Source organism: Lemur catta, chromosome 15 (genome assembly GCF_020740605.2).
Source record: "Lemur catta isolate mLemCat1 chromosome 15, mLemCat1.pri, whole genome shotgun sequence".
Taxonomy (NCBI): Eukaryota; Metazoa; Chordata; class Mammalia; order Primates; family Lemuridae; genus Lemur; species Lemur catta.
In genome coordinates, this window is record NC_059142.1 from 57296772 (window position 1) to 57320044 (window position 23273).

General features: G+C 56.5%; 2 protein-coding genes across 5 annotated transcripts in view; one reads left to right on the plus strand and one right to left on the minus strand.

Annotated features, from left to right (window-relative positions):
- The window catches only part of TBCD (tubulin folding cofactor D), a 119968-nt gene that overhangs the window by 36957 nt on the left and 59738 nt on the right, over positions 1-23273 (plus strand). The gene's annotated exons all lie outside the window — the stretch shown is intronic.
- On the minus strand, positions 1099-10309 carry ZNF750 (zinc finger protein 750). 2 transcript variants are annotated; one of them, XM_045525802.1, is made up of 3 exons: positions 10026-10309; positions 2659-4282; positions 1099-2518 (listed from the first exon to the last, which is right to left on the minus strand). In XM_045525802.1, exons 2-3 carry the CDS (start codon positions 4263-4265, stop codon positions 1807-1809), a joined length of 2319 nt encoding a protein of 772 aa, XP_045381758.1. In that variant the 5' UTR covers positions 4266-4282; positions 10026-10309; the 3' UTR covers positions 1099-1806. The 2 variants fall into 2 exon arrangements, with proteins under 2 accessions (XP_045381758.1, XP_045381757.1); XM_045525801.1 differs by having other exon boundaries at positions 2659-4287.

Sequence of the window (23273 nt, forward strand, 5' to 3'; positions counted from 1 at the left end):
ATCTGCAACAAAGAGAAAGTATATGACTGGAAACTTTAACTTTCACAGTTTGTGTGGCCACAGGGTGCTAAACTTTTCTTTTTTTTGAGACAGAATCTCGCTCTGTTGCCCTAACTAGAGTGCAGTGGTGTGATCACAGCTGACTGTGGCCTCACACTCCTGGGCTCAAGTGATCCTCCTGCCTCAGCCTCCCGAGTGCTGCGACTACAGGCGTGAGCCACCTCGTCGGGTCAAAGTGCTAAACTTTTAAAAGGTTTTCTAGATTGGGTTGAAAACAATTTTTTAGTATAAAGTTGACCAAAACAACATAAAATAACATTTTATTAAAATTCAGCTCTTAATAAGATGGATTTGTATCAATAGTTTGAGTTAGCTTTTGATGGAGTCATGCTTTTGCCCAGAATAAGGCAAAGTTCTATATCAATGCTATTTTTTGTTTTTATTTTTAGCTCAAAGTACTAAAGAAGCGTTGTTCACATAAATAAGTAGTTGGGAATGGCAGGAATTTTGCTTTCGCTATGCTGGTGGTTTGAACTTTCTCCAGGTTTGCTCCAGAGCCCTGTGTGCTCTGTCTTTGGGCAGCTTCGCTGGGGCCTCCGCAGTCTTGGTGACAGTGGTGAACTGAGAACCACCTGCGCCGTGGGAGGGCTTCTCAGCCAGTCACTGGAGTGATTCCTGCCCTCTGCCCCCGTGGCACGGTTCCCGGTGTTGGGCGAGGGCCTGCCTCTCAGAGTGGGGGCAGTGCTGTTGTGGGGAGGGAGCCCTTGCTCAGCTAGAGCGTTTGGAGTTGAGGCTCCGGAAACAATCTCTGAATCACCCTGAGGCCTGAGCGGCACATGACCATATTTGGCCACCAGTTTATACACACGCACACCCTTGCACACGTGTATTCACACATGCACACTGAAGGACACATGCACACCTACAAGGGCACACACGTGCACGTACACACGCACACACTCCCACATGTGCTCACTGATGCACCTTCCCACGGTCAAACGCACACTCACATATGCGCACGTCTACTCTGCTGCCTCAGCTGTAAACTTTTCCATTGAGTATTACAGCAGAATACTCTGACGGTAACACAGGGTTTATTTTGTCTTCATTTTATGTATCTTTAAGGTTCACATGAGTGTTAGAAAATTGGCAACATACACATCATTTTTGGGAGTGGAAAACAAGACTGAATAAGCCGGAAAATTCACTGTAACGTCAGAAGCAAATAGAACAATTGAGAATACCTTTACCAGTAATACATTTTCCCTAATGGAAATAAATTATTTGTATAAATAGCCTCTTGATGTTTGTGTATTATTTAGTCATAACAAGTCACAACTTTTTTTTTATATACAGCATCTTTAATGCTAGTATTGAAAATGTTTTTTACTGATTTTTTTTTTCAGTATTTGTTATTTCCTTCAAAATGTACAGCTAAGTCTAATAGAAAACCAATTAAAACAATTTATTCTAGTGCTAAAATATTTGTAAGAAAAGTATTTGTAAAAGATCTCCCGTAAGATGGCTTGCGCCTCAGAGTCACCTTCTGGTTCCACACGTCTCATTTGACATTTTACAAAAATGAGAGCCAAAGTCTAATTCTTCAGTCTAAGAGTATATGAGTCACAGATGTTTGTACAACCAGAAGTAGAAGCACCTTTTAACATTTGTGTTTAGTATTTACAAAAACCAAATTGCAACTTGTTTTTGTATTTTGAGGAAACTGTGTTTGTAAAGAGCGGCCAGACGGGAGAGGGAGGCAGTCCCTTCGGCCAGGTGCCACGGCTGGGGCAGGTGTGCCTGGCCTTAGGACACCCGGGTTCTTTTTCGCAGAGTGAGCACTCGTGCAGTGTCATTCGGCTTCGCTCTCTTAGTTCCTTGCTGGGATTTTCCTGTGTCCCTTTGGCTTGCCCTCTTTTGTCCCTTGGGTCTGAGGTCACATGGAGCCTCCTGGGTTTCCGTGGAACTGAGAGTGGGCGAGTCTTGCGGGCAGGTGGCCTCCTGTGCCGTGGGCTCCCCGTCGCCCACCCGGACGTTCCCTGGGCTGTAGGCTGCCAGCTGGCACAGGGCCACGGCCGCCGTCTGCTTCTGCTCCTCGCTGCTGTCCACTGCACGTGCATCCGGGGCCTTCCCGCGGGGGCTGGTTGACGGGGCCGCATCAGCATCCTGGTTGTCTTGCTTTGTCTCAGTGTGGTTTCCATCTCCGGAACTTTCTGTTTCAGTCTTTTGAGCAGCAGTTGCGGCCGGTTCTGCACCTCGTGGTCGACTGGGGAAGGCAGGCCTCGCAGGCCGGGCGTTGCAGGGGTCCCTCACCGAGAGGTTGAGGGGCAGGTCCTGCAGCTCCAGGGAGCTGCCTGCGTACACGGGTCCCTGCGCGGCTGCCAGCTTTGTCTCTGATTTCTTGGAGAGGTTGAGGGGGCCTGTCCTGGAGCTGTCCTCTGGGCTGGGTGGTGGGGCCTCGGCGAGGAGAGAGGTGCTGCCTGTCTGAGCGAGAGGTTCTCCGTCTGCAGTGCCGAGGCTGGAAGAGGCCGAGAGAAAGCTTAGCAGGAAGTTGCTTAGCAAAGCGACCATGTAAAGTGGTTGGAGCAAGTACAAATGTGGCTAACTGAGCCCAACCCAAAACATTACGTTGGAGGTTTTAAAAATGAAATTTCTTACCTTTTTGGAGACTCCGCTCTGTGCGGGGGAGCCTGGACAGCACGTGGGCATTCCACGCTTTTCTTGACAGGCTTGAAGGCTGTGAGGCTTTGCTCGGGCTGGGGGGGCCCCCCCGCGGCGCTGGGGGCTGCCTTGTGGGAGAGGTCGCACAGGCCCTCGCACGCCTGGCTCGTCTGCGTGAAGTTGGTGGGACTCGGCCTGCCTGGGGAGCCCGTGGCCGCGCTGCCCGCGCGGGGGCTCATCTTGGCCCCCTCTGCGTCCTTCTGCCCGGCCTTGGCAGGGTCTTTGGCCTCAGGGATTGGACTTTCTTTTTCAAACTCTGTGTGTTTTTTGTGGGAGTTCGAAGGGTTTAACTTGGAGGGACCTGAGGCTGGGTAGACTGGGGGGGATTCATCAGGTGGGTGGGAGCTTGGATCTGGTGTGATGCCCGTGGCGGGCGGGAGTCTGAGACCGTAGGAGGAGAACGCAGACTCCGGCCTGTAAAATCCATAAGGAATTGGCAGGTTGGAGTGATATTGCTGGAAAAATCTGTAGTGCTCGTATGTGGACAGAGGTGGGTTCAAGTGCTTAGGGGTTGGCCCCGGGGGAGGCAGGAAGTGTCTTTGGTCTTGGGCGCCATAGAGTGACAGCAGGGGCGCGTCACACTCGGGCGAGCTCCCAGCCAGCAGGTAGGGTGAGTAGATGGTGGCCAGCCCGTGCTCCGTGTAGAAGTGAGGCGGGTACTCTGGGATCGTGGGGTGCATGTACGTGGAAAGGGCCCCAAACCCCTTCGTCGACGAGATTTTGGGTGGAAACTCCGGAGGGAGGAAGGGTGAGCCAGCTTTCCAGGGGTAGCCAGGTGCGTGGAACGCAGACTTGGCGTGGAAAGCCGTGGCCTTGGCCGTGGGGCTGGTTAATGCCAGCAGTTCTGGTGCCTCGGTGTTTTCTGGCCCCTTGAGTCTGTGCTCCCCCACGGGCACGAAGGCCGACGGGCGGACCACGCCGTCCAGGGCAGGCTGGGTGCCGAGGGCGGCTTCTGGAGCTGGGCTCGGGGGTGCCGTGTCCTTGCGGAGCGCTGGCTTCTGTCCCGGGCCCCTGTGGGGCCCCCGAGCCTGCAGCTCCAGGTTTTCCTTGACGTCTTCCTTGGCGAAGCTGTGCTGAAGCTTCGCGTCCAGGTCGGAGAGTCCGCTCGCGCCAGACTGGGAGGCGGCCGGCTGAGCTGCGGGGCCGGGCTGGGCGGCTGGCGTGGGGTCTGCTGAGTTAGATTTGGGACACTTGGGCCCTCGGTCTTGCTCTGCTACCAGCGTGATGGAGTTTTTGCAGAGACCGTACTTCATGTGGTTGAAAAGGTGTGACTTCTCGTTGCACGTGAAGGGACACTGGAAGCACTTGTACTTGAAGGGCTTTCCCGGAGGCCGGGGGATGTAATGCGGCTTTTTTGGCTTCCGCTCCTTGAGGAGACTCATCTTCCCTCCTTGTGTTTCGGGCTCGGATCTTCTCTGTGCTGGGATCGCTGCTGACCCCTCTGTGACTCGGATGTGGTGGCTTTTAAGCCCAGTCTTCCCTTTCCTTTCTGAGCACTTTGGCGCCGGCCCCGCGTGCTGAGGGTCTGCCGAGGAGAGTCGCATGCGTCGGGTGGCGGGAGCTGCACTGAGGACAAAGGACGGGTTAGTGGGTTCGTGGAAAGCTGGTCTGACCCACTCACGTCACTGCAGAGACGCGGCACGTAGCACACTCGCGTCCCCACCCCGCCTGCGCCCGAGGGGACACGGGAGCAAGACCTCAGAAGCAGCTCTGTCCTTGGGTAGCCCGGCTGCCACCTTCCCCACGTTTTCTGTTTTCTTGAGCCTGACCTGAAAGAGCTGCCTGGGGCCAAGAGGAGTGTGGCGTGAGGAGTGCGGCGTGTGGCGTGAGGAGTGTGGCGTGAGGAGTGCGGCGTGTGGCGTGAGGAGTGCGGCGTGTGGCGAGAGGAGTGTGGCGTGTGGCGTGAGGAGTGCGGTGTGTGGAGTGTGTCGTATGAGGAGTGTGGCATGAGGCGTGTGGAGTGTCGTATGAGGAGTGTGGTCTGTGGAGTGTCATATGTGGAGTGTGGCATGTGGTGTGAGGCGTGTGGTGTGTGGAGTGTCGTATGTGGAGTGTCGTATGAGGTGTGTGGTGTGAGTGCGGCGTGTGGCGTGAGGAGTGTGGTCTGCGGCGTGTGGCGTGTGTCATATGAGGAGTATGGCGTGAGGCATGTGGAGTGTCGTATGTGGAGTGTCGTATGAGGAGTGTGGTCTGTGGAGTGTCATATGTGGAGTGTGGCATGTGGTGTGAGGCGTGTGGTGTGTGGAGTGTCGTATGTGGCATGTGGCGTGAGGCGTGCCGCGTGTCAGCTCTGGGAATGCCTGTTGTTCGTTGAGTCTGGGAAACTTTGACCCTGAGATTTGCCCCTTTGCTCGAGAGTCCCCCAGGGCCGAGGGGGCCGAGCCCCTGCCTCCGCTTCCCCGGGCTCTGCTCCCAGGACGACCTGCACGGCTGTCACCTCCGTCAGCGCCGTGAGCTCACACACTGGGAGCAGCGGCTGTGTGGCTGTGCCCTTCAGTTCAGTGCTTGTGGCGATTCTGCCCACTGTGGCCACGTCGGTGTGTTCTGTGATCGGGTGTTTCTGTCGAAACATGCGGCTCTGCCCTGACTGCTTACAGAGCACCGGTGAAAAGCCGGCTTTACCGTTAAGTGGTGTTTATGTTTCTCAGAGGACAAGTGCAGATGCTGTGTGTTAGCACAGAGGGCTGGAGTCCCAGAGACACCGTGTGTTCCCGTCCTCTGCGCCCCTTGCTGATGTGGGGTGGGCTCCCGCGTTCACCCCGCCCTGCGGTCGAGGAAGGTGGCCGCACCTGCAAAGGGCAAAACCAAAGCGTCGCGGCCCCGGCGTCCAGGTAGAGCAGAGTCTGTGCCCGTTACACAGGCGGTTGGGTCGTGGGAGAAGCCTTGTCAGGAAGTGGGCCGGTGGCTCTGGCCACGCGCACCCGATGCTGGGACCTGCCAGGGCCTGGCAGTGTGTCTGGCCTGGCCGTCCGGGCCCTCCCGGAGGGTGTCCCTGTCCCCTGTCCAGCGGCAGGTTTCCCTTCGAGGCTGCTGTGCGCACCTGGGTGCTCCCTCTGCTCCTGACCCAGCGCCGGGACCAGCCCTGGGTCGGAGGCCCTCGGCAGCGCCCGGGCGAGGGCGTGCGGGCAAGGGGCTGGGCCTCAGTGCCGTGGATCAAGCCTGGGCCCTTTAATTCATGTAAAAAATGTAAAAAGCAAAAGGTATTTAGCTTCTAAATATTTTTAATAGTTTAAAAATTAAATGGAAATGATTTAAGAAAATGGTTTCAGCTGGTTTTGTTCTAAGACGTGAGCCAGTGTGCTCAGTCCTGAGTCTCCTTTACATGCAAAGCGTCTCCTCCTGGACGTGGGGTGGTTAAAACAGGCCACTGAAAAGCAGCCTTTTAAACAGAAATGTGGATGGGAAATCTGAGAAGTCTGTTGTCACAAAATAAAACGTCACTCTCACCCACGCCTCCGTCCCTCCCACACACCCTACCCAGATGAGGTCATGCGAAGCAGCTGCAGGAATGGGGCCTTGATTTTCACATGGATGCCTTAAATTCTAAGAAAGCCACCTGATTATTTCCCAGCAAACTGGTTTCTCCACTCATTTATTCATATTTCCTAAAAGCACAGAGAGCCATGCTCTCCCCACCACCAGCTGCCTCTGTTAGTTAGCACATTTTAAGTTCTTTACGGCATGTACTTACTAAGCAGTGGTTTGGGTAGAAAGGAGGGCGAGGACGGAGTTCCTGCGTGGCAGTGCGGGCGAAGCATGCATTTTGGGTGAGAAGTGTGATGTTTGGTTGCCCTGTAGCCTGGGGGGCTGTCAAGTGGACAGGTTGGGGCAGGCGACACCCTGGGACCAGAACCCGTGCCCAGCGGCACCCCCCTCCGTGTGCCGAGGCTGCAAGGTGCCAGGTCAGAGCCAAGCAGACTAAACGTGCAGTAACAGCGTTGTCTTTCCACTCCCCCCCCCATTAAAAGAAAAAGTGGGAAAAATTCTTTATGGCTGGGGCCGCACCTGGGGGCAGGTCTGCCCTGGGTGGAGGGGGCACAGCTGCTCGGCCTCCCGTCAGCAGCCGGAGGAGCCGGGCTGATCCCAGCTGAGTGCGGGGCCGGCCGGGTAAGCCAGCGGGCCTGTGCGGGCTCGCCTCGCCCTGCGCCCGGCTCCGGAGGCGTGGGAACCTCTGCGAGGCAGGTTCCCAGGGTGTGTAGGATATGTCACGGCAGAGATCTGAAAACCGATGATTCCACCACTAGCTGGAAGCATCACGATCAAAATGATGACAGCTGCAAAACGTTTATCAAGCAAGAGCCGCGTCCCAGCGATACCAGGCGTGGTCGCAGACATGCCACCCCCAGCACTCAAACACGAGAGCTGGAAGGAACGAAAAATTCCCTCAGGGTTTAAGAAAGTGAAGACTTCAGTTTTAGAAGCAGTGTAAGTTCCTATTGCTGACACTTTCAGGCAAAAAAATAAGTAAAGTAAAAATAAGGAACACTTGTTGGTTAAGCTTTCCCAGAAGTCTCACAGGAGGCAAGTTTTATATAGGTTGCCCAACTATCACCCACGAGAATAGTTTGGTAAATAATTGCTTTTATGTTAATACGTTTTTTTAGTCAAACATTGTTGTCTTTGAAGTTTTGAGCTCTGCCATTTTGTCCTGTGGTCACTTAGCTCGGGGGCAGTAGGCAGGTTTGGGGAGGGAGGTGGGCCCCCCGTGGCTCCCTCACGGGGACAGTGTGGGTTTAATCACTCGAAGGGAATCTGCGTAAAAACGGAGTCTTGGGGCGGTAGTTTTGGTAACCTTGGATAAACTGCTTGGGATTGCTCAACTTGCTGATGAAACAGGGACGGGGCTGTTTGAGACGTGGGACGTGCAGTTCGCTTGATCCATAAAACTGCAGCAGCGTCGGGGTAGGTGGGACAGAGCCGAGGCTTCTGTAAGCTTTGGGGGGTGATGTCAGCTGGAGCTCTGTCTCTTGCCTCGGGGAGGTTTGTGAGGGTGCGGAAACCAAACCTGACCTCCGGGCCAGATAGTCACACCTGTCTGTGGCACAGAGGTCTGACTCGCCTCCGTCCGGTCAGCTTATGCCTGCTGGACTTTGTCTTTGTCCAGCTGTCAGTGCTAAATGTTCCAGAAAGAGTGTATTATTGCCAAAACAGCATAATCCAGAACTTTAAGTGTTTACAGTAAGTTTGGATTTGCATTCGGAGGTAAAGTTTCTCTAGAGGTGGCAAGACAGGTGTTTGACACGTTCCTTTCCTGGGGGAGGCACGATTCTGTTCAGTCAGAACCTGGAGAGCTGACTGTTGAGCCGCTGGGGGCACTCTCTCCCCCCAAAGTTTGGGAACCCGAGCGTGACCCTGAGGGAGGCTTCACCCTGCCTCGTTTGCCATACTGGGTCGGCTGGAGGCGCGAGGAGTGCGGACGTCTACACTCGGCTCCAGTCTGGGCCGAGGTGGGGTTCCCTTCTCAGCCTGCCCCCGAGAGGGGCATGTTCGTGTGTGCTCTGTTCTCCAAGACACCTCCTTGCCTGGCCCCACGTGACAGCCTCCCTCTCCAAATCATTTCAAACCAAGCTGCCGGTGGAGACAGTGTCTACGCTGCAGGGCGTGAGAACAGTGGGGGTGCAGTGACTTGAAAACACGCACAGGGCCCAGCATGAGCTTCCACCAGGGTATCTACAGATGCCGCTCTGTGGCTTTCCGAGCACTGTAAACGCCTGTGTTCAGCGGATTTACTTTGCCTCTGGAAAGCGTCGGAGCCGAGAGTGTGTTCCCCTTCCTGTTCCCTGTGCACCCGTCTGGGCATAACTGCCCACACAGCGCTTTGAGCAGCCTGTGGTTTCGGTTGGTCACGGGGTTTTTGTTTGTCTTGTTTTAAAGGACTGAACTGCCAGTGCGCTCTCGACAGGCCCGAGTGTGGGCAACTGCGCACGGCCAGTCGCTGGGGTGATAGCGAGTGGCTGGCACGTCTGAGACGTCTCTAAGGAGTTTGGACTTTGAAATACGGACAAGAGAAAGAGTTTCTTTTTTTTTTTTTTCAAGCACTTTGGTAGGGCACAATGGAGGTAATTATAGCTTTGCTTTATAGGACATTTCTGTGACAGGCTGGGCAGCTATGCCTGTCATGTGCATTAGCTGAGCTGGAGCAATGCTGCAGTGTTCCTGTTGGTGTCCAGCTGTCTGGCAGGGAACCTCGTCAGGGAGAGCGTTTTGAAGGGCTTGCTATAATTACGATATTGTGATGTGGCGTTATTGCATAACTCAAGGACACGCCAGTGTCGCCTACCCACTGGGGTGTCGCAAGAACGAGATTTGTGAGTTTTTCTGCGATTGAGCTTTTCCAGTGATTGACCGCCACTCCCTCCCAGACTTTCGGTTCTTTAAAATGAAGGATAAACTTCAGGACAGCCATGACCGAGGGAGAAAGACAGCTTTCGGGACTATAATTTGGAGGAGCAGATCCAGAAAAACAGCCAGGGGCTCTTTCTCCTTTCAGCAGGGGCTACTGAGTCACGGGCACAAGCTCTCAACAGCGAACACACACAGCTTAAAACACTGGACGCCCATCAGCCGAGCCGAACCTGCCTGCCCCGTTTATCTTGAGAAAGCCAGTCTGAAACATGGACGGCCTTCGTTGATGAGAAATAAAAATTATGATAACAGAGTAGGCAGATTTTGCTTAAATGGAGTCTGACTGTGGTCAGATTTGGCCAATGATGTGGTCAATAATTGTTCTCATACAGGTCAGATTTATGTGAATTTCACATCAGGACAAGCCCCCCCCCAACGAGTGTACATATATAAAATCTTAACAACCAAACAAGAACCTTAACCTCTTCAAAGTTTTGTTTTTGTAAGCTAATGTCAAAACAGTACTTACTTTAAACTTTAAAAGTTAAAAAACCTAGAGATTAAAATCACCTAACATGTATGTGTGTGTGTGTGTGTGTGTGTGTGTGTGTATGTATGATCCTTGCCTCTTTTATGTTGAAATTTATTGTAGTTTAAGGTAAGGAACAATTAAGCCATAATACAAATTTGTGTTTTAGTTTAACTCTTAAGAATTCTGTGGCAGAAATGAGGAATTGATTTCCAGATTGACTTGTTCGCAGTCCTAGAATGAAGTGTCAGCCTCATGAGGAGCCTGCTAATGGTGCCCTGCGTCCCGGCAGCGCACCTGCTGGCTCCTGAGGGAGCCTCAGAGAGGGGTCAGAGAGACTCCGCAGGCGAGTCCTTCAGCCTGACGTTCTAAGACACATCTGAGAGCAGTTCTGAAAGAAAACTTGAATTTGAAAAGAAATAGCACTTACCGGAGGCAGGCAGCGCGGGGACGTGGCCGTCTGGGTGCCGGTGGCTGTGGCTGACACGCGGGAAGCAGTACCTGCTCGCACGCCTGCCCGGTGAAACTGGAGCCGGCTGTTCCAGTGGGAGGGATTTAAGTGTAGGAGTTGAGCCCTCGGGGCGCAGAGATGCACCTGATATTCCTCCTGCCCGCAGCTACGATTCATGTGTTTGCACCCACCGAGCTGCTCGGCCGCACTGGACCCGGCGAGCAGGCGCCGCCCGCTGCCTCCGGAAGCCCCTGCTTTGGGCTGTGCTCTGGGTCCAAGGCGTCTTACGTGTTCCCAGCTAGAGTACAGGTTACCGTGGTGTGGGCTGCACCCTGGTGCGTGTTTGCTGTTATAATAAAGACGTCATGTGTGAGACTTTGCTTTAGAAACTCGAGCATGCGTCCACAGCAGCAGGTAGACACTTGGGTTTATTCCCAAGTACGTGGGCCCAGGAGGTGCAACGCTCGTTGTGTCCTTGCCGCAGAGGGCCCAGGGAGGCCCGTGGTGGTGTGTGCCTGTCCCCCTTCCCCCTGCCCCGGGGAGTCTTTGTTGGTGCCCTTGTCGGGAGCCCAGCCGGCAGGCAGGGAGCTGCTGGCCTCAGTGCTGTGTCACAGGGGCCTGCCGGAGCTTGCCCAGGACCAGGCACCACACAGGCTGCGCCGCAGGGGCGTGGGGGGTGTGTCAGTTCTGCACAGCCGCATGCACCTCACATTCTCGGGCCCCTTTAAAAAACTGACTAAGACATTTAACTTTGGGGCCAGTTTTCATCTCCCCCCCCAGCGGCTCGCTTAGTCCGAGGCTGCCACCCCGGCTGTGGCGAGGCTGTAATGTGGGATCGGTTCGGGGGCTGGGGAAGGAGATGGGACCAGCTGGTGGCACCTGAGGCTGCTGGGCAGAGGCCACAGCGCCGTGGCACAGGGACAGGCTTGCCAGGACAGACGCCTTGTGTTTCTTTTTTTTTTCTTAAGACTTAAGATTTTACTTGGCTTTTACCTTTATATTTAATTCCTTAAAATGTTTTTTTATGGTTTCTGTTGTCCAAATTAGATATCCATATACTTTATTAAAATTTTTTGTTTTGTTTTGTTAATGGAGACAAGGCTGGAGAACGGTGGTGTGATCACAGCTCACTGCAGCCTCCAGCTCGTGGGCCCACGTGATCCTCCCATCTCAGGCTCCTGAGTACGTGGGACTACAGGTGCCACCATGTTCGGTTAATGTTTTTGTTATTTTGTAGAGATGGAGCCTCGCTGTGTTGCTCAAGTTGGTCTTGAACTCCTGGCCTCGAGTGATCCTCCTGCCTCGGCCTCCCAAAGTGCTGGGATTACAGGCGTGAGCCATCACACCTGGCTTTTTCCTTTTTTAGTATCTTATTCTTATGTAGTAGTTGTGATCACTTTTCTTGTCTCTCTGAGGATTTTAGTGACAGTTTTATTTTTGGGGGGGGGGGTGTGTTCTGCCTGTATTTTTTCTTTCCAAGAGCTGGAGGCTCACTGTGTCCCCAAGGCTGGGCTCAAGTGATCCTCCTGCCTCAGCCTCCGGAGTAGCTGGGGCTGCAGGTGCGTGGGCCCGCGTCGGGCTCTCCCTGTGTTTTCAGTGTGGCCTGTCTGCCTTCCAGGCCCTCAGTCCCTCTCAGGGCTGGGGAGGCTGTTGGCCGGCACAGGAGATGGGAGCTGCTCCTCAGTGCCGCTTGTCTTAGGGCCTCCCCCACAGTTCTCTGGTCCAGCAGGTCGGGAGCCTTTTAGGGGTTCTGCTGCGTCGTCTGGGAGGGCCGGGGCTCCTCGGGTCGGAGGTGCTAAGCGCTGGTCCGTGTGCCTCAGGCCTCCTACGCGTGCCCCTTGCTGCCTTTCCTGTCCTCTTTGACCTTGCAGCTTATGCCTTAAAAAAGGAAAAGAGTCCTTTTCCCGTGACCCAGAAGTCTTGTGATTAAGTTTTTGACCAAGGTCAAATCCTAGGGCGCGTGTGTAGCGGGGGTGGCCGGGGGCTGCGTGTGGTGTGTGGAGCGCAGCACACAGAGGCTGGGGGGCCCGGGGGGCCCTGCTCTTGGGGCGCAGCCTGGGTGCTCGTGGCGTGGCTGCTGCTGGGAGTGGGGCCGCCAGCCCGCTCTGGGCCTTCTCCCCGGGCACATGGGCTGGGAGCCCCCTGCGACTGAGCTGAGTGAGGGTCGTCTTCCCTTCCCCGCGTGGCCCAGCTCTGCTGTGGGAGGCGGAGCATGGGTGCGCTGGGCCCCTCGCATCCTCCTCCTCCCCCTCCTCCAAGCCTGTGCGCCCACTGTGACTTGGGGCGGTTACCTGCCCTCCCTGGGGACTGGAGCTCACAGGAGGTACCCTGGTGGCTGTGCAGTGGGTGGTGCATCTTTTCAGAGAACATCTTTGACGAAGAAAGGGGGTCACGGTTTTTGGCCCTATTATAAGTAAACGCAAGATAACTTTTAATTCCTTGTGTTCCTTCTGGGGAGCTGCGTCTGGCGGGAAGGCAGTGAGAGCCCTGCAGGGAGGTCCGAGGCCGGGTTCAGCCGCCCCACCCGGCTGTCCTTGTCAGGAGGTGTCAGGAGGTGCACCCAGCTCTCCAGGGAGGGGCCTGACCTTCCGACCCCGGCCACGCTGTGGGGGGATCTCAGCGCTGACAGGATGCTGGGATGAGGGTGCTGGGCCGCCCTGGCTTCCCTTCCTGACCCATTCCTGGAGGTCGGCAGCTGTGGCCCCTCCCAGAGAAGGAGGAGCCCCCCAGCCCACCCCGATGCCTCCCCTGCCCACTGAGAAGCCTGTTCCTTAGGGTTTCTTGGTTGTCATTTGTTTCCGTTTGAAGTCCCATAGTGAGAGACTGCAGGGACATGTGTTTTCCCCAGCCTGCCCCGCACTCCTGCCTCATCCCGTGTGGCTGCCGCTTCCCTCCTCCCCTCCTCTCTCCCCCAGGCCCAGGTCTGCTGCAGCCTCTGAGTTCGCTTGTTCCTGCAGGAAGCCCCAGTGGGCCCGAGACAGATGGTACCGCCCCAGCCTGTCAGCTGGTTTGGGGCCCTAGGCCCTGCCCTTGGGTGCCCGATGCCCCAGCCAGTGTGGCCCCGGAGCCTCTGCAGGCCGCGGTCTCAGGAGGTTGCTCCAGCTGGACAGGGTGCGGGGCTGACAGGGGCCCCCGGGTCTGAGCCTAGTGCAGCAGCCCCAGGCCCTCTCTTGCCCTGCTCTGGCCTCTGGACCCCGGGGACCCTCGCACCGCCCAGCCCACCCGGCCAGCTGTCTTCTGTCCCACGGGTGAGGCTGAGTTTGGTTTCTCATTTGAAAACACCTGGGAATACTGGCAGGCTTTCGTTTGCTGTGTCACACGGTCTAGTGACATGACGTGGGAGTAGTGTTAATCTGGCCGCTGTAGCGAGATCCATCCAAGGTGTGTGAGGAAGTTTGCGGTGAGTTTTCCTGCTGGATGTTTATTTTCCTTTGATGAATGAGTGAAGGACTTCATTGGTAATTTGAAGGCTGAGATGTGTGATGCCATTACTTGAAATTTAATTTGTTTGTTATTCCAATAATGCCACTATTTGCATTTTTTTGGAACTGGAGCTAATTTATTTTTTTTGAGGGGTGAGCATGGAGCAAATGGCCTGTCTCTCTTGCCCCAGTTTCCTGCCAAGACCCCCTCTGGCCGCCTGGAGTCTGGGGGTGGTGAGGGGCTGCAGGCGGGGGCAGAGCCTGCAGGACAGGCCGTGCCCTGGCGGGAGGGGCCGGTTTCTGGGTGTGCGCCCCACGTCCCACTCGAGCCCCTGGCTCCTCCCTCCCGACGCCTCCTGGCTCGTGCAGAGGAAGAGCAGAGCTGAGGCTCCTCTCGGAACAAGGGGCTCAGAGGCTTTTTGTCCCTGGTTTAAACAGGGTCCCGGGCTCCCGCCCGCTGGCGTGGATGGCTGCAGCCTCTGCGTCTAAAGGGAAACCTGAAACCCTGAGCAGCAGCTTGTTTTGTCTCCGACTGGGAGACTCAGCCCAGGTTTGTGAGCTCGGCCAAGTCCCAGGGGTCCCACAGTTCTCTGTGCCGCCTTTGCTCTCCCCGCCCGGCAACAGAGCATCTCAGTTTCAGGGTTCTTGCCGGGCTTGACTCAGCCCCCGTACGGTTTTCCTGTGACTCTGCCCCTCACCGCGAGTCTGTCACTTGGAAGATGCTTTTACGTGTACGTCTCCATGTCTGCAGCCGAGTAGAGAAGCCATTTACTTAAACAGGGACAAGAAATTTAAAAATCAACACTCAGATTTCCTTTCCCCCGCCTCATGCTACAGATAACATCAGTGAGAAACATAACAGTAAAAACAGACATGAGTGGATGGAAGGTTCTGGAACTGGCTGAGCTGTGCCTCAGCCGCTTCCCACTCTCGGCTGTGACTCCTGGTGGCTCTTCCGCTCTCCCTGCTGTGTCCGGGCTCGGCGGGTGTGGCCTTCAGGGCCGTGCTTTTCTCGGGCTGTGTCCTGGGCCTGTCACATTTCCGTCCTTTTCAGCGTTTGTTGCCAGGCACTGGTTTGGTTCTTTTTCAGACCTTCCCTGTTCCTTCCTTTCGCTGTGGTTTCCATTCCTCCTTTCTTACCTTTCACGCTCTAAACTTGCTCTTTGAGTAGTCTTTTTGGGTTCTGTTTGCTCAAGTTCACTTCAAGTTCTGAAAGTGAGAGTGCTCGTCACGGGGCGTTGGGCTCTGTGCCGGGCTTTGTTCCAGGCGCTGGGACACATGGTGGCTCCTCACGGTGACCCCGGAGGCAGGGCTGCCGTTGTCCAGAAGGAGGGAGGGAGGGAGGGGCTGGCCCTGGAGCTGGGGGTCCCTCTCGCTGGTGCCACCATGGTGCTGTGGGGGCTTTGTGTTGTGTCAGCTTAGCCAGTCGGGGACCTCCTGCCCAGACCCCCTCGCTCAGTGGTTCTGGGAGAGGGTTGTGCACGATATGGAGAAGCAGACCCGCAGCCTTGCTTGTGAGGCGGAGCCTGGCCGCGGTGCTGCCCGGGCCGTGTGTGGGTGCCGGGCCGCCACAGCCCTGCCGTGGAGACGAGCTCAGCCTGGCTGTGGGGTGCAGCGCCTGTGGGGACCCTGGACGGATGCAGGGGCCTCAGTTACTGCTTCACCCAGGAGCCAGTATGGCTGCAGGGGTGAATGCACACACCCGGTGTGCCCCTGAGAGCTCAGAACCCCTCTCAATTATCGATAACTCGATTGGAAAATAATACATGGTGTGGCTGTGCGTGTGTGTACACACATGTTATTGTATGTAATATGACATGCGATATTTGAACAGTAGAAGCGACAGGCTTGACTCCCTGATTTCTATAGAACCCTGCACTGGCAACTGGAGAATACATGTTCTTAGACACACAAGGAACAGTTACAAATATCATGCCATAAAACACACCTTGAGAAATTTCAAAGACTCATGAGCATATAGACTATATTCTCTGATCATGAAGCAATGAAACTAAGAATTAGATACAGAAAGATAAAGATAAGGCATGAATTTTTAGTTGGAAAACATGGATTTCTAAATAACACAAGTCAGAGAAGAAATCACAGTGGAAATTTTAAGATAGGCCAGGCATGTCTCACACCTGTAATCCCAGCACTTCGGGAGGCTGAGGCGGGAGGATCACTTGAGGCCAGGAGTCTGAGACCAGGCTGAGTAAGAGCAAGACTCCATCTCTACAAAAAATAGAAAAATTAGCCGGGGTTGGTGGTGGTGCCTGTAGTCCCAGCTGCTCAGGAGGCCGAGGCAGGAGGATCTTTTGAGCCCAGGAGTTGGAGGCTGCAGTGAGCTGTGATGACACCACTGCACTCTAGCACAGGGCGACGGAGTGAGACCATGTCTCAAAAATAAAATAAAATTTAAAAATAAAAACACAGTAACAAAATTACTTGTATCTAAAATTTTGGGATGCAGCTAATGGCAACTTGGCCGGAAATTTAAAGCCTTAAGCAGGAGCTGTGAAATTATGGGCTGCTGGCCCCATCTGGCGTTGGCCTGTTTTCATGAAGCTTTGGAGCCAAAAATAGTTTTCATATTTTTAAAATGTTGTAAAAAACACAAAAACAAAGAGGCTCGGTGGCGTGGGCTGCGGTGGCTGCAGAGCCTGAAGCACTCGCGCCCTGGCCACGGTTCCTGTGGCGACCCTGCCTTCGGAGCGTGTGCGCGGAGAGGAGGCTCCGGCTGCCGAGGAAGGAGGAGCAGGAAGACCACGAACGTCCCGGCAGGAGAGAGCGAAACAGGACGCGGCTCACAGGGCGACAGTCCGAGTGGGTTCCTGGCGAGGACGCGTGGCTAAGCCGTCGGAATGCCAGGCAGGGAGCGACGTGGTGACGTCTTTTGATGACAGATGTGGTGGCTCAGACAAAATAAACATTCCTAGAAAAATACAGTTTATTGACATTGACCCGAGTGGAAGTGGAGAAGGAACCGTCTGTGGGTCAGGGCCCTTCATGCGTCCAGGCGGCCGCTGCCTCCCTCAGAGCCTGTAACAGTGTCACCGGGCAGCTCACGAGCCGCACAGCTCACCTGCTCACGGCGTGTGAGCCGCTGGCTTGGTGGGTTTGCGGAGTCGCACGGCCACCACCACGGTCGATTGTGCATTTTAATCACTCCTGAAGAAGCTCCGCTCTCCTTAGCTGTCCCCCTAAGCCCACACCCCCTGGTCTGTTGCTGTCTCTGTAGATGTGCGTGTTCTGGACGTTTCCTGGATGCGGAATCACACAGCACGTCCTTCGCCGAGCACAGGGTCTCTGCGGTTTGTCTGCGTCGTGTCACATGTTGGTGCTTTGTGCTCCCGTCGTGGGCGTGTTCGTTTGGGCTGGCATGACACGGGCCACGGACTCGGCAGCCTGAACGGCAGAAATTTCTCTCCCACGGTTCTGAAGGCTGCAGATCCGAGGTGGAGGTGCCGGCAGGTGGTTTCTCCCCGGGCCGGCACCTTCCACGTGTCCTCAGGCGTGCCGTCTGCCTGCGTGCCGTGTCCTGGCTTCCTCTTCTCACGGGACACCGGCGCTGTCCGGTCAGGGCCCCTGTGGCCCCGTTTCCCCTGAGTCACCTCTCCACACACAGCCACGGCCTGAGGCCTGGGCGTCAGGGCTCAACGTGAATTTTGGGGGACGCAGTTCGGCCCACATGCTGTTTCTCCATTTATCAGCCGGTGGACGTTGGGGTCCCGCCCGTTGGCCGTCAGGGATGAAGCTGCTGTGAACGTCCACGTGCGGTTTCTGCGCAGATGTGCACGCCCAGGGAGGGAGGGGCACGGCACTGCTCTGAAGGCTGTGGGGTCCGTGGACGTCACGAGTTTGGAACAGCGTTCGGCTTGTAAGGAGTTGTTCCGTGCCTGGCGGTGGGGACGCGGGCTGCTCGTCAGGACACAGGGTGTGGGCGGATCGAGGCTCTTCTCGTCCGAGGTTGGTGCAGCTGCCCGGCTTTCCTCTGCTGGCGTTTTCCCGCTACTGCCTTTTGTCCTTTTGATTTTTTTACATTCTTACATCTTAGATGTATGTTGAGTAAAAATTGGCTCTGATTTGAATCTGGTGAGTTTAGTCCATTTACACTAAATCTAAGTGCTGACGTGTCTGTACTTCCTTCTTACTGTTGGAATTGCATTTTCTATTCTTTAAAAAAATGTGTTTTTCTTGCCTTTTAAAAAATTGTGGTTTCTACTGCGTCCCCAGCCTCACCCTGTTTCTTCCCGGTCTCCCCCCTCTGTGGGTAATAGCTTCTCAGCCCATCCTCTGACTTAGCACGGTGCACTCCCCCCGATCACGCCGCACCCGACGCCTGTCAGCGTTGAGCTTTTAGTTCTTTTTGTTGCATGTTAGACATCACAGTCCCGGTCCCGCAGCTGCTTCCCACGCTCTTGCCTCAAAAAGTAATGTGCAGCGTGAAGCAGCCCTCGAGTCACAGCTCTTTCAGTGTGACTCTTTGAATGAGTGACTCTTTCAGTGAAAAATCTTTCTGCCTGGAAAAAACCCTTTGCCTGCACCTAAGCTGATGGCCACACCCTCCTCCTCCTGTCGTCCTCAGTGATTTTCCAGCTCCGATGCTGGCGCGGCAGCTGCCTGGGAGGTCACGTGGGTCCCGCCGCTGGGGACCCCGCTGCCCGAGCCTCAGGTTTGCTTGTGAAGGGGGCGCAGTAGCCTCTCTCCTGATGCCACTCCGTGGGTCTGCCCGCTCGCTGGGCCTGCCTCCTGGATGCAGGACCCGATCCGGGCCGTTCTCTGATGTGCCTGGTGCGATTCCCATGTTTTCTTTGAATTTGGTTTCATTCTTCCTGACCCTCCTATGCAAGAGAAATCCACTCGGTGTGTGCAGTGCCTGTCGGTGTGAGGGGCCCCTGCGGAGCCGGGCGGAGGCTCTCTCGGGGCCTCCCTGGGGGCCAGCAGGGCCACGGCACAGGGTTGGCTGCCTGTGGCTGCCTCGTGTGGACCATCCAGGGCTCTGCCACATTGGGAAGAGGAGCCGCGGGCGCTGCTTTCTGCTGCAGGCGCCTGCGCAGGAGCCGAGGGTCCTGGGGCCATGCTGGGTCATGCGGCCCAGGCGTGGGGGGCTCCCGGTCTTCAGCTGCAGGGCCTCTGCTACGGCCCCAGGGGCCGGGGGGAGTCGTCAGGGAGGGTGTCCAGGGAGGGCAAGAGTGCCGTGTCCTGCGAGCTGCTGTTGTGGGCTGTGGCAGTTGCTTTGTGGTTTGGGGATAGTGTAGGGTCCAAGCGTGAGCCCGGAGTGCACACAGTGATGGAAACGAGAATTCAGAATTGGGCAAATGAGAGTCTTTGGATCAGGCAGCCGAGGCCTGGCGGCCGGGCAGCGTGGCTGTGGGAGGGTTCTCAGTCCGCGACACGCCATCCAGCCTCGCCCCAGAGGGGCCCTGTGGAACGAGCTGTCCTGCCCGTCCATGGCAGCGCCCAGGGGAGCCATCAGCGCACAGTGGGTTGGAAAAGAAGGCTCCTGTGATGACTGGGTCAGAGACAGGGACAGGCTGTCATTGGCTGTGCACTGATGACACATCATCTCCACACACGCCCCCTCCCCGGCCATCGGACCTCAGCCTCTGTCCTGCCTGTGCCCCATGTGCCCCTGGCTGTCAGCTCAGGTCAAGGGGTCGTGGATGCCATGGTCCTCCAGGCCCTGCCGGCTCTGAAATGCTCGTGTACTGTCCTTGTGGGGCAGTGGGACCTGGCACTGCGCCAGGAGTCCACGGCTGAGTCAGTGGCAGAACTGGCCCCTGACTTCCTGGTTAAGCCTTTAATCCTCCTGAACGCTTGTTTTTGCTGCTTTCAAGTTGCTGTGCTTGGGCCACTGTGTCATTAGCTGTGGGCGCTCCCTGCGCCCTTGCTCCAGGGGTGCCCTGACCCCCACTGAGCCTTCCTCTGGTGGCCTTTGGCAGTGCCAGAGGGACGGGAACTGGCTGGCTCTTGTCCTGAGGGCATTTAATTTGCAAAGAACGGTCACTTGGGACTGCTTGGGAAGGGACAGTTCTGAAACAGAACGTGAGCTGGGCAGGCTGACCCTGCTGATGCCACTCCCCGTGACTTTGATGATGGGGAAAGTGCCAGAATCACGTTGTCGTGTGTGGTGGGACCTTCCGCACTGCGCTCGCAGGGCCTCCGTGGCACTGCTGGTCCCCGTGGAGGGGCTTCAGTTCATGCCTCGGTGGCCTCCTGCTGTCCTGGCCTTCACGTGCCGGGCTGTCGTGAGAAGCGTGTCCCCGGGGCCTGGTTGAGGGGTCTGTGCTCACCCCTGGGGCAGGCCAGGATGCCCGTGCTGGACTCTCTGGCTGGCCACTGGGACTCAGACGCCAGCCCCACACGGGTGTGGCTTGACCACTGCACCTGGATGGGGGCAGCGACGTGGTCACGTGCACATGAGTTTTTCATGTTTGACAGATTTCCCATGGTGCCTTAGGTGTTTTCCTGTTTAATTTTGATAAAGCCGTGGCCATCGCAAGTGCAGTTCAGGTGTTGGTGGCACTGGCTCCGGGCGCTGCAGGGCTGCTGACAGGTGACAGCTGTCAGCACGGCCCTGAGTCAGCAGAATCAGCAGACATGTCTGCCGCAGGCCCCGCTGGGCCACGTACAGTGAGCTCCTTCAATCAGGGGTACCTGGCCGGCTGGCGGCGCATGAGGGCGGCAGGCTTGCCCGTCCTGGGTGACGGCAGGAGCACCCGGCGACGTCCCAGCACGAGTTGGGGCCCCGCATCCGGTGAGCCCCGAACTCCTCAGCACTTCACCGGGCCTGACCACAGTCGGCCATGGATGTTGCAGCGACAATTCTGTGACTTTAAAGACTTATTTTGACAAGTTTTTCTCCAAAGATGTGGGGTCTTGACCCTTTACCCAGCTGTTTGTGCCTGGTCACTTCTCCCGTGGACGGAGCGAGTGGGTGGCCCCGCGACGGCCCGGTGTGGGAATTCTCAGCTGAGCCTGTTTCCTGTTACTGGTACAGCTTGTTAGAAAGTGAGGTGACGTCAGTAGAGGATGTTTAAAGTGATTAAGAGGAAGACAACTCTTTTCAAAACCCGAAAGTCTTGTCTTTTACTGTGGGTACCAGTTTATGCTTCTTTCTGTCATTTTCTGTTTGTCGGTTTTTTATGCAAAATATATTGTAAAATATTTGCCCAGAGAGTCAGAGCTTTTCTGGAAGTGCCTCCGCCAGGCAGCAACTCGGTGGATGCGGCTGAGCCGTGCGGACCTTGCGGCTGCGATGGTGCCAGGTGGGAGGCGTGGGCGCCGGGCGGGGCGGAGTGGCCCCTCATCACGGTTTGGGTGAGCGAAATGTGCCCAGAGATTCATAAAGAGAAATCTTAGAGTAAAGGGTGTCAAAGTGTGGGTTTTTAGTATTGAAAAAATTAAAAATTCAGTGTTGTGGTAGAAGATTATGGTGTCTATTTGAGGATTATTTCTGAGCAAACTGTTCATTGACTGTCAGCACAGTGGGTGATGTTCTGCCAGCTCTTTCCAGCTTAGGAACCATCTTCCAGCAGTGCGTCAGCCCAGCTACCAGCCTGCGCATGTGGACGCCGGGCACGGGTCACGTGGTGGCAGAGAAATCAGTCTCCTGTGGAGCTTTGTGGAAGTCCACGTGGCCGCCCAGGCTAGGACTGGCATTCCGTCAGGGTGGCCGTGTGGCGTCTCCCTCTGGGCTGATGGGAGCCGAGGTGGGCGTGTCTGGCGGAGGCTTTCCTGCCGTTGACGCTTCTTTGGGAGGCTTATTCATGTCGCAAATTGCAGCTGTGAAGGCTGGATCTGAATCTCTGTGTGTTGCTTCCCGGAGCCCGGGGACTGTGGTGTGAGAACAGACCACGCTACCCTGGTCGCTGTCCTCCCCTGGGTCCAGGCCCTGGCTTTGTCCTCGGAGCACGTGCTGCACCGTGTTTGCCAGAGGCCAGGCGGGTGCTCGGGAGGAAGAAGAGAGTTTTCCTTCTGGAGCCGTAGACTGTGCACTGTGCACGCAGAGCCAGGAGAGGCTGAAGCAGCCCACGTTAGACTTGGCTTCGAGGGCAGAGCGGCGTCCCTGTGTTATGCTGCAGGGACGGAGAAGCAGGGAGGAGGACTGTGCTCGGGACGAACGTGAGGGAAGTATTTCCAGGAGGAATGGCTTAAGCAGTTGGGAAACATTGCAAAGTGACGCGGAAGTGCAGAGATACAGGAAAAACATCCCAAGTAGTGTGGGTTCGTGGAGAAAGAATGGAGGAGAAACACCTGTTCACTCAGAATAATTTCGTACCTGCCGTGTGTGAGGCAGTGTGCTCGAGGGTGTGCCCCGGGCTCCGCAGGCGGCACGGGGGTGTGTGCTGAGGCAGGAGTGCTCCTCGGTGCTCCTGAGCACAGCGCTGACCGGAGGGCCGGGGCTTCCCCTGGGCTCGGACACGGCTCCCCTCGAGAGGAGCAGCAGCACCGGGCCCTCCGGGACAGCCGGCTCTTCTGGAGGGACCGCCAGGGCCTGGGGAGGGCAGAGGGCGCCAGGGCCAGATGCAGCCCTGCCTGCTCTGCAGCGGGCACAGCTCGTGGGCATGTGCTGCTCTCACCGCTGCCGTGTGGTTCACACTCAGTGTCGGCCGAGTAGATCGACATCTTCGGTGCTAAACCTGCAGATGTCCTTGTCACGTGCAGCCTCTGCAGGATGGTGCTGAGTCTGTCCTCGGGAGGCGGCTTTCGGTGAGGAGGGTGCTGGCCGCTGCTGCAGTCCCTGAGGTCTCTGGCTGCCTTAGGAGAGTGGGTGAGAGACGAGTCACCTCTGATGTGCTTTTTAAATTTCACTCTGTCAGGTGTCTTTGAGGGGTCTAACTGCTTGATTTCATTAAGAAACAAACTGAGTGCGCAGAGTACAAAGCCTGCTGTGATGCGATTGTCCCAGGCCATGGCTTTCCTTGTTGCGGTCGCCCAAGCAGACTGTGCCCTCGGCCCTCTGTGTTCTCCAGGACCTGCTGTCACAGCCGGTACACTCTGTGCTCTTACCCAGTGACTGTAAAGTCCCGAGCTTGGTGACAGTTGGGTGGCCTGGCTTCTGCTCCTTCCGTGTGGGCTGATGTGTGTCGTGGTAATGGCCCCCCCTCGAGCCCGTGGTGCGCCCCCCGCTGTGGCGGGAACGCGGGTGATCTTCAGGTCACCTGCGGGGGGGTCTGTCCGGCCCCTGCACAGAGGAGCCGGGCTCTCGGCCCTGTGGGCTCAGTGGGCTCCTGGTTCACAGGGACAGGTGGGTGGGAGGATTTCCTGGACCGGCACAGCCGTGTGCCTTTCCCGTGGGGAGAGAGGGGGCCTGGCTTGTGGGGGACCCCTCCCCACGGCTGAGGGGGTGCACTTGAGTCGGGGGGAGCAGGCCAGGGCCCCACCCACACGGCGCAGCAGGGTGCTGGTGCCCCACACCCTCAGGCACCGTGCGGGCAGCCGAGGCCTGGCGAGGTCCCCTGGTGTCCGTGGGTGGGGCCCCTCGCCCCCCGAGGGCAGGCTGCACGTCTGTCTGTTTCCCTGTGCAGTCACAGGGCCGCAGGCCCACCGAGGGCCTTGGGGACAGTTTTTCTGAAATGTCCTGTGGGAACAGAACCCAGATATGTGTGGATGCAGATCCTCTGTCCGTCATTTCCTGCTGCCCCCAGCCAGCTCGGCGTTGGCGTTTTCCTGAGCAAGTTGGACTGCATTTTTGAGAAAGGGATGATGGCTGTTTGTGCCGGGCTGAGGCAGAAGCTCTGCAGGTGGCCACGCCCGCTCCGGGGAAGCAGCGGCTCTCCTGGCCCCGGCTCCTCCCGGCTCC

Bases quoted from the DNA above. Each gene is read 5' to 3' on its own strand.
- ZNF750 (XM_045525802.1), bottom strand. From the start codon at position 4,265: ATGCGACTCTCCTCGGCAGACCCTCAGCACGCGGGGCCGGCGCCAAAG. The intron at 2,519-2,658 runs GTAAGAAATTTC...GGCCTCTTCCAG, and splicing joins AGAGCGGAGTCTCCAAAAAG to CCTCGGCACTGCAGACGGAG.